The 17,810-nt window shown below is 45.3% G+C and overlaps 1 protein-coding gene across 1 annotated transcript; it reads left to right on the plus strand.

Moving 5' to 3' along the window:
* The first annotated feature begins 9,451 nt into the window (after positions 1-9,451).
* On the plus strand, positions 9,452-9,919 carry LOC134347328 (uncharacterized). The gene has a single exon (XM_063049723.1). It carries the CDS (start codon positions 9,452-9,454, stop codon positions 9,818-9,820), a length of 369 nt encoding a protein of 122 aa, XP_062905793.1. The 3' UTR covers positions 9,821-9,919.
* The last annotated feature ends 7,891 nt before the right edge of the window (positions 9,920-17,810 follow it).

Genomic DNA, 17,810 nt, shown 5'->3' on the forward strand with positions numbered 1-17,810 from the left:
GAGTATATCGATCGCAAAGGTCCTTCGGTATCAGAGAATCACATGATTACAGAGGTTAGTGTAGGAACTCTCTTTTGATGGTGAGTAAGAGCCTGTCAGTCCTTGTGTCGGGGGATTTGGAGAAGTGACGTGGAAGATTGTAACATCGAAACAGCAAGCACTTCGTCTCCTGCTCTGATTTGTTACAGAAGTGAGCTCTTTCTTTCTTGCTAGTGAGAGAGAGCTGTCTGAGATACCAGAGTGTTGGGATGGACTGTAGTTTTTTTTGATGGATCAAGGTCCCTTTGGGAACTTTGCTATTGCTTGCATGGTGGGGGGCAGGGGTCACTACTTTTGCTGGGGGTCACTGCCTTTTTGAGACACCGCTCCTTGAAGGTGCGCTAGATTCTACAGAGGCTAGTACAGTACCATGATGTGGCTGACTAAGCTTATTTCCATCCTGTGCAGTTAACACCCCCCCCCCACCGTACCAGATAGTGATGTAGCCAGATAGAACACTCTCCACGGTCCATCTGTAGGAATTTTTGGGTGTTTTGGTGACGCACCAACTGAATATAACAACAGAATTTTAGGGCTGAATGGTAATAGTTTAGACTTGTCGAATTACCGTGGTACTTTGCATCCCATTCCATGTAGGTCATTTCGAAACAGAAATACATTCAGGTGATACAGGGGAAAAGCAGTAACAATGCAGAATAAAGTGTCGCAGTGGCAGTGAAAGTGCAGCAGGTTGTCAATAAAGTTTTCTCCGGTTTTAGTTCCTATGTGTAGTGTGGGTTTGTGCCCAGGCTGTCGGTGTTGGCAGCTGATGCCCAGACCAGCTGGCAGGATCTCAGTCACATCAGTGGTGGTGGGCGGAATGTGTTAGACCATGTGGCGCAAGAGGTACTGCAGATGCTGGAAATCTAGAGCAATACAGTACACACAATGAGCTTCAGGAACTCAGCAGGTCCGGCGGCATCTACAGATGGGAATAAATAGTCAAGGTTTCGGGACAAGGCCCTTCATGAGGATTGGAAAGGAAGTAGGGGAGGGGAGGAAGAAGTACAAGGTGGCAGGTGTTAGGCGAACCCAGGAGAGGGGGAGGAGGTGGAGTTGACTGGAGGAAGAGATAAAGGGCTGGAGAAGGGGGAATCTGATAGGAGAGAACTGAAGACCATGGAAGGAAGGAAAATGGGGTGGAGCACCAGAGGGAGGTGATGGGCAGGTAAGAAGAGGAGGTGTGAGAGGGAAACAAGAAAGACCATGCGGTCTTTATATCTGGTGCTGGAGGGCAGTGAGTCCCCTGTAACCATCTGTCTGCCCCCCCCCCCGCCCCTAAGCTGCACTCCTGGGATTTGCGGGTGGCAGGGAGGAGCCTCGGTCCGGGCCAGAGGGGGCAAGGCGGGGGTCCCAGCTTTCCACCTGCACCGGGAAGCCGTCGCCATTCAGTACCCCTGCCGCCCAGTAGAGGGTGCTGCTTGACCAAAATCGGTTGGAGCTCCCGCACTTCGGCTGAGTTGGCTCAGGGACGTTGAGGCAAGGGATTCAAGGAATTGCTCGGGAACGTCAGAGGGATTAATGTCCACTCCGGAGCTAATATCCAAATCGCCCATGGACAAGCCTCCAGCGCCCACTGGGATGGAGGAGCACCACCACTCCCACCTCTTTCTGCCCCATCACCACCCTTCCTTGGAAATGTTCCCCATTGATCCTTCGGCATCGGCACATTTCCTGGGGCTCCTGGCCGACGCAGCACTGCAGCTCCTTCAGCAGTAAGGAAGGGGTGACGGCGGTTCAAGATAAGAGCTCTTTCTCCTCTTTAGGAGGCTGAGCTCTACGTTAGTAGTGGACTCAGCCCAATGCATCACGACAACGCCCCTCCCCACCATCAGTACTATCTACAGGCAACATTCATCACCAAAGACCCCTCACCATCCGGCTCATGTCAGCTCACAGCTCCCATCGGGCGGGAAGTACAGAAACCTGAGTTCCGAGGCTTTACAGCTATACTTCTCACTGTCTCAGTAAAGCGGCAAGCATAATCAAAGACCCCCGTCACCCCAGACGGTCTCTCTTCTGCCCTCTCCCATCAGGCAGAAAATACAAACGCCTGAAAGCACGTACCACCATAATCTACCTCGTTATATTTATCTGCACTGCACTTTTTCCTGTAAATGCCTGCAAGGAAATGAATCTCGAGGTGGTATATAGTAATCTATAGCTACTTCAATAATAAATTTACTTTGAACTTTTTGTACTTTTGCATTGTTATTGCTTTACCTTATTCTATCTCAATGCACTGTGTGATGATCTGATCTGTATGAACAGTATGCAGGACAAGCTTTTCACTGTGTTGGTACATGTGCAGACATCCCACCTCTCCCGGAAGTTCCGGGAGTCCCCCGCATATTAATAGTGGCTCCCTAATGCCCGCAAATTATATACAATATCCCGGGAATTGAATTTTTTGAGAGCGAGCGTGAGAGAACGCGCAAGAGAGCAAGAAAGCAAGCGCGAGAGAGAGCGACCACGAGAGAGAGAGAGAGAGAGAGAGTGAGAAAGCAAGCGCGCGAGAGAGAGCGCGAGCAGCGAGAGCAAGAGCGAGAAAGCAAGCGCAAGTGAGAGCGACCACGAGCGAGAGAGCGTGCGCGCGCGATAGAGAGAGAGCGGAGCAGGAGCAAGAGCGAGAGAGTTCCAAAAAAAGTCAAGAGTGGCAGAGTGTTCCAAAGAGAATATAAAACGTACGTCACCCCAGACTACACTAAAGTGTACCCCTGCCTAATAGGGGTCAAAATAATGACAGTGCTGCTCGCTGCACTGTTTACAACAGTGACTTTTCTATTGCCCATGGTGCGTTAAGACTGTAAAAGACATGTTGAGGTGAGTTTAACGGGTGTCATTCGATCATTAGCATAGCTAATGTTATTTAAACTAGCTGGCTAGCTGCTAAGGAGCTACTCTATTGCAGACATCCCACCTCTCCCGGAAGTTCCGGGAGTCTCCCGCAAATTGATGGTGCTACCTCCCTGAAATGAGTTTTTGCAGGGTGGGATGTCTGCATGTGACAGTGTAAACTATCAACATTCCAATTCCAATTCATTCTATGTTAACTTCACCTGCACAGTTTTGAGATTAGGTAAGGCTGCCTGATGTCGGAGGTTGACTGGGTTATGAGACAAACAATGAAAGACGAGCAGAGAGGCATTAGGTGGACTCTGTTCGCCACTTCAGAAGACCTTGACCGTGCAGATGACCTTGCACTTCAATCACATACACACCAGCACATGCAAGAAAAAACTCAGCCCCTGTGTACCCTTGGTGGACAGGTTGAACGCAGTCAGCCAGAGAAAGACTGAGACCACGACCCTCAATGTAGGGTCTCCTCCTCCCATATGGGAGACTCACCTACCTGACCGGCAACATTCAGCAGGATGCTGGGACGAAGGACAGCATCCAGTGCAAACTCAGCCAAGCTAGGAACATCTTCAGGTCCATGAGCAACATATGGGGATCAACCGAGTACAGCGTCCACACCATGGTGAACTGTACCAGAGGTGTGTTCTGTCCGCACTCTTGTACAGGTCAGAAGGCTGGCGTATGTCAGAGGACAACCTTGCCAAGCTGTCGTCATTCCACACCACGAGTCTCTGGAAGACCCTCCATATCTTCTGGCCAAGAAAATTCTCCAATCACGCCCTACTCCTTCAGTGACACCAAGAGGACATGACCACAATCATCAGGAGGAATGTTAGAGATAGATTGGACATATGATGAGTAGAGAGGCCAACTCTGTCATTAAGACAGCACTTCATAGGACCCCTGAGGGATGGAGGGAACTCAGGAGACCAGAGACAACATGGCTCTGTACCACAGAGGCAGAAATGAGAACCCTGAATCACACCTGGAGCACAATAGAGATGGACAACCTTCATTGCTGCCCAAGTACAGCAATTCCAATTCCATCTACTTCCAATTCCCTTCAACTGCTCAATCCTTGAACGAACCAGCACAACCCTAATAACTACACTTTATCAACACCACTTTATCAGTGAGCACGCTTTGATCACTTTGCACTGAAATGGACTTTATTATTGCTATTTTGTCTTCTTTCTTGTAATAATTGTATTATAATTTTGTTTTTCTCGTGAATTGTGATGGTACTGTAAATAATTCATTACACCTGTGCATATATAAGACATAGGAGCAGAATTAGATCATGCGGCCCATCAAGTCTGATTTGCCATTCCATCATGGCTGATTTATTATCCCTCTCAATCCTATTCTCCTGCCTTTTATGCCTTGATTAATCAGGAATCTATTAGCTATAAATTATAAATGCCATACATAAATTTGCTGATGACAAGCAGAATTTCAGATGGTGACGAGAAGGCGTACATGAGCAAGATCGATCAGCTGGTGGAGTGGTGTTGCATCAGCAATCTTGGACTCAATGTTAATAGGACCAAAGAACTGACTGTGGACTTCAGAAAGGGTAGGACGAAGGAACACATACCAGTCCTCATAGAGAGATCAGAAGTGGAGAGAGTGAACAATTTCAAGTTTCTGGGGTCAATATCTCTGAAGATCTATCCTGGGCCAAACATATTGATACAGTTACAAAGAAGGCACAACAGCAGCAATATTTCATTAGGAGTTTGAGAAGATTTGGTAAGACACTTGCAATTTTCTACAGATGTTCCGTGGAGAACATTCTTGACTTCCAGTCAAGATGGCACCAGCAAACAATGATTCCTCAGGCAATATCTTCCAGATAGGCAATCTCTTCAATTATTTCACTCTCTCTATGTCTTCTGCTTGTGTTTTTTTTTGTCTTGATTGTGTTACGGGAACTGTTGAAGCCAGTGACATGCAGTTCACAATTTGATCGACTGACCTAGCATTCTGCTGTGTTCGGAGAGGATCGGGAATGTGAGTTGTCTCGTGAGAAGACCAGAGACAGGCTGCGGGGTCATGATCGACTCCATTTTGAAGCATCAAGGCCAACGCGGAGGATGTCAGCGGTCACTGTCAATGGAGGCCACAGTGGTTGGTAGCTGGCTCAGTGATGTTTGGACTCGGCGTGGTGGTTGCTCTTAGTAGCCACTCTCCTCGAATGCTGACAGGAGGATATTTTCAAAATTCTGAGATTAATCTGGTCATTGGACTGTTCTTTACATTGGTCTTCTTTTTTAGGTGTTTTTTTTTAATCTCGTTGCTGATTGGCGGGTGGGTGATTTGTGAGGGCGAGGGAAGGGGTTGGGGGTTTCGATGATATTGTTGCTGCTTTTTGCGAGGGAGGGGGTTGGGGTTTGATGTTATCATTGCTGCTTTTTGTGAAGGAGGGGGTTGAGGGCTTTTGATGTTCTTGTCGCTGTTTTTTTTATGAGGGAGAGGGTTGTTGCTTTGAGGTTTTTGATGTCAGCTACCATTCTCCATGTGAGCGATCTGTTAAGATTTTCCTTCAAGGGAGGGGGTGGGGGGTTGGAGTTTGTAAACTTTGTTTCTTTCTCTTTTTCATGCCACGGGGAGGGAAGTTGATGTCTTTTCTTTCAACAACCCCACGTGTTTTCTATATTTCATGGCTATCTGGAGAAGATGAATATCAGAGTTGTATTGTACATGCATAGTCTGTCAATCAGATAAACCTATGAACCGGCTGCATCACCATGTGGTTCTGGAGGGAGGGGTGGTGGTGAGGCTACGGCACAGGATTGAATAAGCTGCAGAGAGTTGTAAACTCAGTCAGCTCCATCATGGGCTCTAGCCTTCCCAGCATTCAGACGTCTTCAAAGAGCAATGCCTCAAAAATCTGGCATCCATCACTAAGGACCCCCATCACCCAGGACATGCCCTGTCTCAGTGCTTTTTTAAAATCTCTTTTTGCACTACTTATTTAATTGAACTTAAAGATACTTCTTACTGTAATGGCTAATACCAGTGGGAATAGTTTTAAGGTGATTGGAGGAAAGTATGGCGGGGCGGGGATGTCCGAGATAAGTTATTTTGCAGCCCACTGTTGTAATGTGTGGTTATTTGAGTTACTGCGTCCTTTCTATTAACTTTAACCAGTCTGGCCATTCTCCATAATCCAGATACAGGAGAAAAATTAGGCCATTTGGCCCATCGAGTTTGTTCCGCCATTTCATCATGACTGATCCATTTCCCTCTCGGCCCAATCTCCTGCCTTCTCCCTGTATCCCTTCATGTCCTAACTAATCAAGAATCTATCAACCTCTGTCTTAAATATACCCAATGACTTGGCCTCCACTGCAGCTGAGGCAACGACCTTGGATCTCTCTCATTAACAATGGTTTTTCATCCACAGATTTGCCGCTCACAGGATATTTTTTGCTTTTTGCACCATTCTCTGTAAACTCTAGAGACTGCTGTGTGTGAAAATCCTAGGAGATCAGTAGTTTTTGAGACACTCAAGCCACCCCATCTGGCACCAACAATCATTCCATGGTCAAAGTTAATTAGATCACATTCCTTGCCCATTCTGATATTTGGTCTGAACTACAACTGAACCTCTTGACCATGTCTGCATGCTTTTATGCACTGAGTTGCTGCCACGTGATTGGCTGATTAGATATTTGCATTAATGAGCAGGCATACAGGTGTACCTAATAAAGTGGCCTCCGGGTGTATGTTGTGAAATTAGTTGTTTTACAGCAGCAGTGCAATGTAATACATAATAGAAAAAAACTGTGAATTATGGTAAAAATATACAAAGCAAAGAAGTTAATGATGCTACAAAAACAAATAAAGAGTGTAAAAGAGGAACAGTGAGGCGCTGGAAATATGGCGACTCCTGTGGGCTGCCTTCTGCCCATCCTCAGTCTGTGTTGGTCGTTGACATGAACGACATATTTTATTGTACGTGTGACAAATAAAGCTAATTTAACCTAATCCAAAATGAGTTCAACCTGATGAAGTGTCTCAGCCAGAAACATCGACTGTTTATTTCCCTCCATAGATGCTGCTTAACCTGCTGAGTTCCTCCAGCAATTTGTGTGTGTTACTCTGGATTTCCAGTTTCCACAGAATCTTTTGTGCTCAAAATTCACCGGTATATGTTGTGAAATTTGTTCATAGCAGCTGTACAATGCAATACATAATAATAGAAAAATACTCGTGAATTACAGTGAGTATATATATTAAATAGTTAAATTAAACAAGTGGTGCAAAAATAGAAATAAAACATTCATGAGGTAGTGTTCATGGGTTCAATGTCCATTCAGAAATCAGATGGCAGAGGGGAAGAAGCTGTTCCTGAACCATTGAGTGTGTATCTTCAGGCTCCTGTACCTCCTCCCTGATGGTAGCAAGGAGGACAAGGCATGACCTGGGTGATGGGGGTCCTTCATGATGAATTCTGCCTTCTTAAGGCATCGCTTCTTGGAGTTGTTCTTGCAAGTTTCCATGTCACTGTGTTTGCAGGGGTGGGGGTTTCCCTTGGGTGACGTGCTTCTGGCACAGGTGGTAAACCAGTTGTTTCACACCTTCGGCAATCCTGGTTTGATCCCCACCTCTGGAAATACGTGTGTGTGTGTGTGTGTGTGTGTGTGAGTCTGTGTGTCTGTCTGTGTATGTGTGTGTGTCTCGGGAGGTAAGAGTCTGTGTGTGTGTGCTTGTGTGTGTGTGTGTGTGTGTGTGTGTGTGTGTGTCTGTCTGTATGTATGTGTGTCTGTGTGTGTATCTCGGGAGGTAAGAGTGTGTGTATGTGTGTGTGTGTCACAAGGGGTAAGAGTCTGTATGTGTGTGTGTGTGTGTCTGTGTGTATGTGTGTCTGTGTGTGTATCTCGGGAGGTAAGAGTGTGTGTATGTGTGTGTGTGTCACAAGGGGTAAGAGTCTGTATGTGTGTGTGTGTGTATGTATGTGTGTGTGTGTGTGTGTGTGTGGAATTTGCATATCCTCCCTCTGGCCATGTGAGTTTCCTCCGGCTGCTCCTCTTTCCTCACACATCCCAACAACGTGATGGGTTGGTGGGTTAATTGGTCACTGTAAATTTCCCCGGTGAGCAGGTGAGCTGTGGAATCGAGGAGGGCTTGTTAGGAACGTAGGAGGATTGGATTAGTGCAGGTGAGTGCTTGGTGAACCAAAGATCCTGTTTCTCTTTTGTAAAACTCAATGGCTAGCCATAAGACCATAATACATAGGAGCAGAATTAGGCCATTTGAGCATTGACTCTGCTCTGCAATTCATTCTGGCTGACTTTATTTTCCCTCTCAGCCCCATTCTCCTGCCTTCTCCCTGTAACCTTTGATGCCCTGACTAATTAAGAACCTATCAACCACCACTTTAAATATATCCAATAACCTGGCCTCCACAGCCACCTATGGCGATGAATTCCACAGGTTCACCACCACTAGATCAGGAGTTCCTAACCTTTTTTATGCCATAAACCCTACCATTAACTGAGCAGGAGGGATCTGTGGAACCCAGGTTAGGAATCCCATGCACTGGCTAAAGAAATTCTTCCTCATCTCTGTTCTAAAGGAACATCCTGCATTCTGAGGCTGTGCCCTCTGATCTCAGACTCCCCCACTATAGGAAGCATTCTCTCCACATCCACTCTATCTAGGCCTTTCAATGTTCGATAAGTTCAGTGAGATGCCCCTCATTCTTCTAAACTCCAGCAAGTACTTGCCTAGAGCCATCAAACGCTTCTCATACGTTCAGCCTTTCATTTTCTACCCTACCGTACCCTACGTCCCTTGTCAGCCAACATCACTGAAAGATCGCTTCTCATCATTATCACATTGCTTAGCATGAATAGGTGCCCCTGTTTCATACATTGCAACCATAGCTTCATCACATCACATCAAAGTCTCAAGGGTCACTATATAAATGCAATTCTTTTCATTCTTGAGCCCCTTGTTTCTAACCATCAACAAAATTATGGGTTCTCCTTCTAAATTGACTAAACCACCCCTTCCCCTCCAATGCCCCCCTGGCGCTGGTGGGAGAGTTTGTCCAGCATTTTGTGTGTGTTGCTCAAGTTTACCAGCACCTTCAGAATCTCTTGTGTTTATAGTGGTGGGTGGCTGGGCTTGTTGCTGAAAAGGTCACTGGCTGCAGTCTATCATCGCCGCAGGACTTGTTTGTCTCCAGGACAAAGAAGCGGGCAGGAAAATCATTGCGGACACTACCCACCTTGCAAGCTGCCCTTTAAAGCACTACAGGACTATTAAAACAAAATGACTTCACCTCCAAATTCCATAAGATACACCCAGAAGAATTCAGGAAGCAAAATCACTCTTCTAAAATGTCAATACACCAACTTCAAATCAGTCCCCTTGGAAGGTAATTGACCTGAAATGCTAATTCTAGTCTCAGGGTTCTATATGGGGACATATATGTACTTAAGATAATAAATTTACTTTTAACTTTGAACTTTGGATATTGCCTGACTGTTGAAAGTGTCCTGACTGGTTGGGCAATTTGAATGTGCAGGAACAGAAAAAGATGCAGAGCGGTGGACTATCGCAAGCAGCTGGCGACCAAAGCAGCGCTCCAGCCACCGGCGGAGTGAAGAAGCCCCATTGCTACCGACCCGGCACCGTGGCTCTGAGGGAGATCCGGCGCTACCAGAAATCCACCGAGCTGCTCATCCGCAAACTTCCCTTCCAGTGCCTGGTGTGGGAGATCGCCCAGGACTTCAAGACTGATCTGCACTTCCAAAGTTCAGCTGTCATGGCTCTGCAGGAGGCCAGTGAAGCTTACCTGGTGGGGCTCTTTGAGAACACCAACTTGTGTGCCATCCACGCCAAGCGGGTCACCACCATGCCCAAAGACATCCAGCTGGCTCGGCGCATCCGCGGGGAGCGTGCCTAAACCCGACCTTGGCACAAAGCACAACAAACTACATCACAGGCACAACCCTCTCCACAATCAGTCGTATCGACAGGAGGCTCATCATCCATCATCTAAAATCCCCACCATTCGGGCCATGACTTCTCTCAGCTACCATCGGGCCGGAGGTACAGAAGTTTGAAGTCCCACACCACCAGGTTTGAGAACAGCTACTTTCAACCATTTGGTCTTGAACCAACCAGCAAAACCTGGTTCACCACTACAATTTAGCAACACTTTGATCACTCTGACAATTCTGATCTAAAATGAACCTTGTTCCTTTGTTCTAATTGTTTTTTTCATGTAAAATTTGTGCATAAATTATATTTATGTTTTTCTTGGGAGTCAGAATCAAAATTAGCTTGAATATCACTGACATATGTTGTGAAATTTGTTAACTTTCTGGCAGCAGTACATGATAAATATAGAAAAAAAGAATTACAATAAGTATATATTTGTATATTAAATAGTTGAATTAAAATAAGTGGTGCAAAAACAGAAATAAAAAAAGTAGTGAGGTAGTGTTCATGGGTTCAATGTCCGTTCAGTAATCAGATGGCAGAGGGAAGAAGCTGTTCTTGAATCGTTGAGTGTGTGCCTTCAGGCTTCTGTACCTCCTCACTGATAGTAGCAATGAGAAGAGGGCATGTCCTGGGTGGTGGGGGTTGTTAAATGATGGACGCCGCCTTTTTGAGGCACCGCTCCTTGAAGATGTCCTGTATACTATGGAGGCTAGTGCGCATGTTGGAGCTGACTACCTTTACCACTTTCTGCAGCTTACTTCGATCCGCTGATACGATGTGGCATGCCTGTCATGCTGCTGCAAGTAAGGTTCAGATTTAAATTTGTTTATTCGTTGCATATACATCAAAATGGAGAGAAAATTCAAAAATCTAAGGTGCAAAGGGAGTTCTAGTGCAGGATTCCCTAAATGTTAACTTGCACGTTGAGCTGCGGTGAGGTAGGCAAACGTGATATTAGCATTCATTTTGAGAGAACTAGAATATAAAAGCAAGGATGTAATGCTGAGGCTTTATAAAGCACTGGTGAGGCCTCACTTGTAATATTGCTAACAGTTCTGGGCCCCTATCTAAGAAAGGATGTGCTGATATTGGAGGGGGTTCAAAGCAGATTCACCAAAAAGACGCAAACAACAGGAATTCTGCAGATGCTGGAAATTCAAGCAACACACATCAAAGTTGCTGGTGAACGCAGCAGGCCAAGCAGCATCTGTAGGAAGAGGTGCAGTTGACGTTTCAGGCCGAGACCCTTCGTCAGGACTAACGAAGGGTCTCAGCCTGAAACGTCGACTGCACCTCTTCCTACAGATGCTGCTTGGCCTGCTGCGTTCACCAGCAACTTTGATGTGTGTCACCAAAAAGACTCCAGGATTGAGAGGCTTGTATGAGAAGTGTTTGATGGCTATGGGACTCTGCTTACAGTAATTCAGAGGAATGAGGGGTGGTCTAATTGAAATCTATGAAATGTTAAAAGGCCTCGATAGAGTGGATGTAGAGAGAACATTTCCTATAGTTTGGGAGTGTAGCATCGGAGGACCCAGCCTCAGAGGGACGTCCTTTCAGAATGGAGATGGGAAGGATTTCTTTAGCCAGAGAATGGTGAATCTGTAGAATTTATTACCACTGGCAGCCATGGAGGCCAAGTCATTGGTATATCTAAGGCAGAAATGGTTAGAACCTTGATTAGTCAGGGCATGAGGGGATACGGGGAAAAGGCAGGAGATTGGGGCTGAGAGGGAAATGGATCAGCAATGATGAAATGGTAGAGCAGACTCAATGGGACAAATGACCTAATTCTGCTCCTATATTTTACAATCTTATAAAATGCCGTACCATCATTGACTCTGTCTTGTCGTTAGGAATTATTCTGGAGTAATGAATATAGTAGCTATTAATTCAAGTGAGAACCAGTCCTCAGTTCTGAATGTAATGTAACAGCTTGCTGACAAGCTCTCTCTGTACCTTCTGCATTCCCATTCCCATTCCCATTCCGTTTCATTCACAGGCCTGCTTCCATCATGAGTGGTCAGATGTGAAGCAATAGGCTTGTGTTCATCACTTAAATTCTCTGCAATGACATTGTTATTGGGTGGACCTGGTCCCTTGTTCTGCCTGTGCGGGTGACCAGAAAGTGAGTCATACAATTTAACCTGAGCCCAGTTTTTCCACTTGCTGCCTTGCCAGATCTGCACACAAATACAACCACCTGTGGTCCTGTCCACTTAGGAGAGAACCCTGTCTTTTCAGGCACCTCCCTCATCATGGCTTGGTTGCCTGGTCGCCTGGCTGTGTGAGGTTTATCTTCTCTCCCTCTGATCAGCAAAATGTTGCTGGTTGCAATTGTCCTTTCTACCTCCACACAATACCACTGAGTTCTAACTGGCTGTGGTGTGGAGGGACTGCAGGAGAGGCTGTAGACCCAACCAGCTCCATCATGAGCACTAACCTCCCTACCATCAAGGACATCTTCAAATGGCGATGCCTCAGAAAGGTGGCATCAATCACTAAGGACCCCCACCACCCAGGACATGCCCTCTTCTCATTCCTACCACCAGGGAGGAGGTACAGGAGCCTGAAGACACACACTCAATGTTTTAGGAACAGCTTCTTCCCCTCCTCCACTAGAGTTCTGAAATGTCCATGAACCCATGAACACTACATTTTTTGCTCTCTTTTTACACTACTTACTTCATCTTAAAAATATGTATTTCTTATTGTAATTTATAATATATTTTATGTATTACACTGTACAGCTGCCACAAAACAATAAATTTCATGACATACTCTTGGTGGCTGGTTTATTAGGTACACCCGTTCATAATGCAAACATTAGAAGCCAATCAAGTAGTAACAACTCAATGCATAAAAACATGCAGACATAGTCCAGAGGTTCAGTTGCTGTTTAGTCCAAATATCAGAATGTGGAAGAAATGTGATCTAAGTGACTTTGACCATGGGATGCCTGTTGGTGCTAGATGGGGTGGTTTGAGTATCTCAGAAACTGCTGACTTCTTGGGATTTTCATGCACAAGTCTCTAGAGCAGGGGTTTCCAACCTTTCTAATGCCATAAACCAATACCAGTCAGCAAGGGGTCCATGAATCCTGCTCCAGAGTTTACAGAAAATGGTGCAAGAACCAAAAATATCCAGTGAGTGACAGTTCTGTGAGTGAAAATGCCTTGTTAATTTGAGAGGTCAGAAGAGAATGGGCAGGCTGCCAGAAAGGTGACAGTAACTAAAATAACCACATGCTACAATAGTGGTGTGCAGAAGAGCATCTCTGAACGCACAACCCGTCAAACCTCGAAGTGGATGGGCTACAGCAGCAGAAGACCTTTAGATACATGGGGTACCTAAAAAAACAGGCCACTGAGTGTGTATTTCTTATTATAATTTATAATGTATATTATGTAATGCATTGTACTGCTGCCACAAAACAACAGATTTCATGACTTATATCAGTAATAATAAACTTGATTCTGATTCGCTAAATTGGCTGTTGTAGTTCCTTTTATACATTTTCAATTTCTGTCATCTCATGTTCTCCAGTGCTATCTTTGCCCTGCGATCTGCCCATTCATTGCCTTTCTGTTTCACACTTTCCTCTTCTTTTACCTTAACTGCTGCCACCAGCTGCACTACTTTGATATCTACCAGTTTGGCTCTCCGCCATGTTATCTAATACTTCATGGTCATTGACTGAACAGATCTAAGCATGAAGTGATCATCTTAAGAATATTCACCCCCTTAGATGGCTGAGGCCACAGGCCATATAGTGGATCGTGAATGTATCCCAGACAAGCCCCCAGATGTTGTAACTGACTAAAACTGAGCCACACAGAAGCTGTAACTGGGAAACATAAAAGTCTTTATTTTCATGGCAGGGAGAGAAAGTCCGGGTGAATTTAGTAGAACAGGAAGGATGTGGAAGCTTTCAGAGGATGCAGAAAAGTTTCACCAGGATACTATGTGGATTAGAAGGATGTGCTACAAGGAAAGGTTGAACGAACTTAATTTGTTTTCTCTGGAGTAATGGAGGCTGAGGGAAGATCTGATAGAGGTTTACAGAATTATGAGGTATAGATAAAATTAGACAGGAAGTATCTTTTTTCCCCAAAGCTGAAATGTCTGTTAACAGAACGCAAGCATTCAAGGATAAGTTTTTTCACACAGAAAGTGGTGGGTGGCTGGAATGCACTGCTAGGGGTGGTGGTGGAGGCAAATACGGTAGAAGCACTGAGGTAGGCATATGAACATGTTTAAGATGGTACCGGTGAATCTCAGCGGCTTCTGGCTGGTGGCCGATGAAACGAGGAAAACAACTAAATACTTCTGTTAATCATATTTTCTGGCAAATGATCATCACAAACAATACTCCGTAACTCCCTTTGGACTTGGTGATGTTCGATATGGCAGAACTGAGGTGAGGTGAGGCAAGGCAGCGGGCCTGTCACTGAGAGCGAGGAATACCCGGGGTCTAATCCATTTAAGCACTGGGCCAAATCAAGGTGGCGGGGTACTTTGAACTTTGAAAATGGACATTGTGTAGACAGAAGGGGTTTTTAATTACTAGTTTGGCACAACATTATGAGCTGAAGTGCCTATCCCTCTGCTGTACTGTTGCTTTGTGCTAAGATGGGTGTTGTCCTAACTGTGATAGCAGGTTACAGGATCCTTCAAGGGCAGACCAGGATTAGGGATCTGCTTTGCCTGCTTTGTGCCATCCCTGGAACTACCTTATAGGCATTTCTGACAGACTGCTGCTCAGTGGTGTGAAGCAATGCTTTAAAAGCCGAAGGCCACAGCTCCCCGTTTGGAACAGATCAGAGCAAAAGCAGACACAGTTGGCAAACATTAACACTTCAAGTGCAAACGTCATCATTGCCTAACCACAGGGTCACAGGGTCAAACCTATTCCAACTGACTGGTTAGAGGGGGGACTGACTCACTTTCTGAGAGGGTGTTGCATTAGCATTCAAGGTTGGCTCGCATTTAAGTTGTGGACTTTGGCCCTCTGTGGAGATGGGCGCAGAGTGAATTTTGGACAATTCCCTGCTGTAGGTGCATCCTGACACCTTCTGTGAACGTGCAACGTTGAGGAGGAAGGGGCAGAGTTAGAGGATAAAACGGCTTCTGTTTGGAGGTCACAGGAGTTCATTTTCATTGGTGAAAAGTGGATGGTAGAGTTATAGAGTCACAGAAAAGTACAGCCCTTGCCAGGCTCTTCAGCCCATCTAGTCCATGCTAAACCAAACAGCCTACTCCCATCGATCTGCACCCACCATATCCCTCCATACCCCTCCCATCCATGTACCTATCCAATCTTCTCTTAAACATTGAAATTGAAATTGCTTGCAACAATTACGCTGGCAGCTCATTCCACATTCTCACCAGCCTCTGAGTTTCCTCTCAAGTTCCCATTAAACTTTTCACCGTGATGTTAGCTGGTCTCCAGTAAATACATCCCCCAACTATGGCGTTACATCAGAATAACCTAGAGCAGTTATCCCAACTAGTACAAAGTTCACTTTATTACTGAAAGGCAAAATCATCTTACTCTCTCGACTGTTCCAGGGAGTCAATGAAAGAAGTTATAAATCAGAGTATTAAGTACAGGAATTGGGATGTTATCTTGAAGTTGATGAGGCCCAATTTAGATTATTGTGTATGGTTCTGGTTACCTACCCACAGTAATATATCAATAAGATTAAAAAACTGCAGGGAAAGTTTACAAGGATGTTGCCAGGACTACAATAGATTAGGACTTTATTCCCTGGAGTGTAGGAGAATGAGATAAATTTTTTAAAGAGAGGCAATTATGAGAGGCATAAGTAGGGTAAATGCAAGCAGGCCTTTTCGACTGAGGGTCGACGAAGTCCTGACGAAGGGTCTCGGCCTGAAACGTCGACTGCTCCTCTTCCTATAGATGCTGCTTGGCCTGCTGCGTTCACCAGCAACTTTGATGTATGTTGCTTTTCGACTGAGGTTGGGTGTGACTGGAACTGGAGGTCATGGGTTAAGGGAGAATAGTGAAATGTTTAAGAACGCGAGGGGAACACAACTATATCACCATCTGGTATGGGAGGAGGCTACTGCACAGGGTCAAAATAAGCTAACGTTAGCCAGCACCATCATGGGCATTAGTATCCACAGAATCATCAAGAAGGTATCCTCACAAAGGCGGCATCCATCATTAAGCACCCCCTGGCCATGCCTCGTTCTTATTTCTACCACCATGGAGGAGGTGCAGAAGCCTGAAGGCACATGCTCAACAATTCAAGAACAGCTTCTTCCCCTCCGCCCTCCAATTTCTGAATGGACATTGAACCCATGAACACTACCTCATTACTTTTTTATTTTTACTTTTGCACTACTTAGTTAACTATTTATATATACTTACTGTCATTCACATTTTTTTCTATTATCATGTATTGCATTGTATCGCTGCTGCAAAGACGACAAATTTCACGACATCTGCCAGTGATATTAAACCTGATTCTGATTCTGATTCACTCAGAGAGCAGTGTGAGTTGGGAAATGATCTGCTAGGAGAAGAGGGTAGTGTGAGTTGGGAATGATCTGCCAGGAGAAGAGGTAGATGTGAGTTTGATTTCAACATTTAAGAAAAATTTGGATAAGTACACAGATGGAAGGGATTTGGAGGGCTATGGTCCAGGTCTAGGTTAATGGGACCAAGTGGGATAATAATTTAGCATGGACTAGATGGGCTGAAGAGCCTCTTCCTGTGCTGTAGTGCTGTATGACTGTGACTTTAAATTGCAGTGTGCTGACCCACAAGACTGCTCAGAGCTTCCTTGGGGGTGGATTTGTGCATTTGTTTGTAAGACAGTGTGCATTTTCCATGGGCTGGGGAGCTAGATGGTGAGAGAGGACCTTGTTGAAGATTGTTTGTTTTTTTGCAGTGGGGTGGGGCTAGGAACGAAGATTGTTGAAGGATCTGGACAGATACTTGGGGATGGGAAATGGATTCATTGATGGTAATAATTGTCAACGTAAGGGGTTGAATCTTGTGTCAATGGGGGAATCATGGCTAGCTGGGAAGATCTGGAGAAACCGAGATTGCTCTCCTGAAAGCAAAAGGTGATGTACTGGAGATTTGAGGGAGGTGGGCAAGACCATGGCTGGTTTAACCTGGGGAAATATTGGACCATTTTCTTTTTCTATCTAAGGGAGCCCATTACACCATATGACATAGGAGCAGAATTAAACATTTGGCTAATAGAATCTGCTCCGCCGTTCAATCATAGCCCTGCAGCAATAAGGAAATGTATGCAGGAGCCCTCCTGTCCTCCTGTCACTTGGTTTCGGCCTTCTGTGGCGATTGGAATTGCTTCTGCAGCTTATTGAGTTGTCCTTGAGTGTAGTTATTCCTATATTAATCATGCAGGGAAGCACAGCCAGCTGCCATATGCTGGTTATGGTCGGGGAAAGAATAGTGAGGGCTAATAACTAGTAAGCAGGGATGTGCAATGTGTTATTGTGGTAATATGGAATGCAGCAGCAATGACACCAACTTTCAACAACTTCACTAATTACGTTATATAGTGTGCACCCATTGTTGTAGCAGAAAATTGGATTTACTGCTAGACCTGTAATTAGGACCTCATCTCTTACTTAATTAAGTCTTCTTGTAACCACCATTCTGCCATCAAAATGTGGTTTTACTGAAAATCTCGTCAACTGAGAACATAAAAATAGCACCAAAGGTAGATCAGCTTTCCTCCAAGAGGACCTCAGCCTTTTCGTAGGGTTTAGTGGCTTGCGTGCTTCAATGACCCAGAGAGCGATGTTAGCTGGAGTCAGGGCTTTATGCTCTGGTTCTTGGTAGAGTCACCCATGCCAAACAGATAGAGGCCAGATTCAAAGTGGTCCAGTGGATCTCCAGGTCGGGGGTACAGCTCTGGGCTAACAACCTTGACTGGTCAAACAAA

The sequence above is a fragment of the Mobula hypostoma genome, chromosome 5 (genome assembly GCF_963921235.1).
Source record: "Mobula hypostoma chromosome 5, sMobHyp1.1, whole genome shotgun sequence".
In the NCBI taxonomy this organism is placed as follows: domain Eukaryota; kingdom Metazoa; phylum Chordata; class Chondrichthyes; order Myliobatiformes; family Myliobatidae; genus Mobula; species Mobula hypostoma.

Bases quoted from the DNA above. Each gene is read 5' to 3' on its own strand.
- LOC134347328 (XM_063049723.1), top strand. From the start codon at position 9,452: ATGCAGAGCGGTGGACTATCGCAAGCAGCTGGCGACCAAAGCAGCGCT.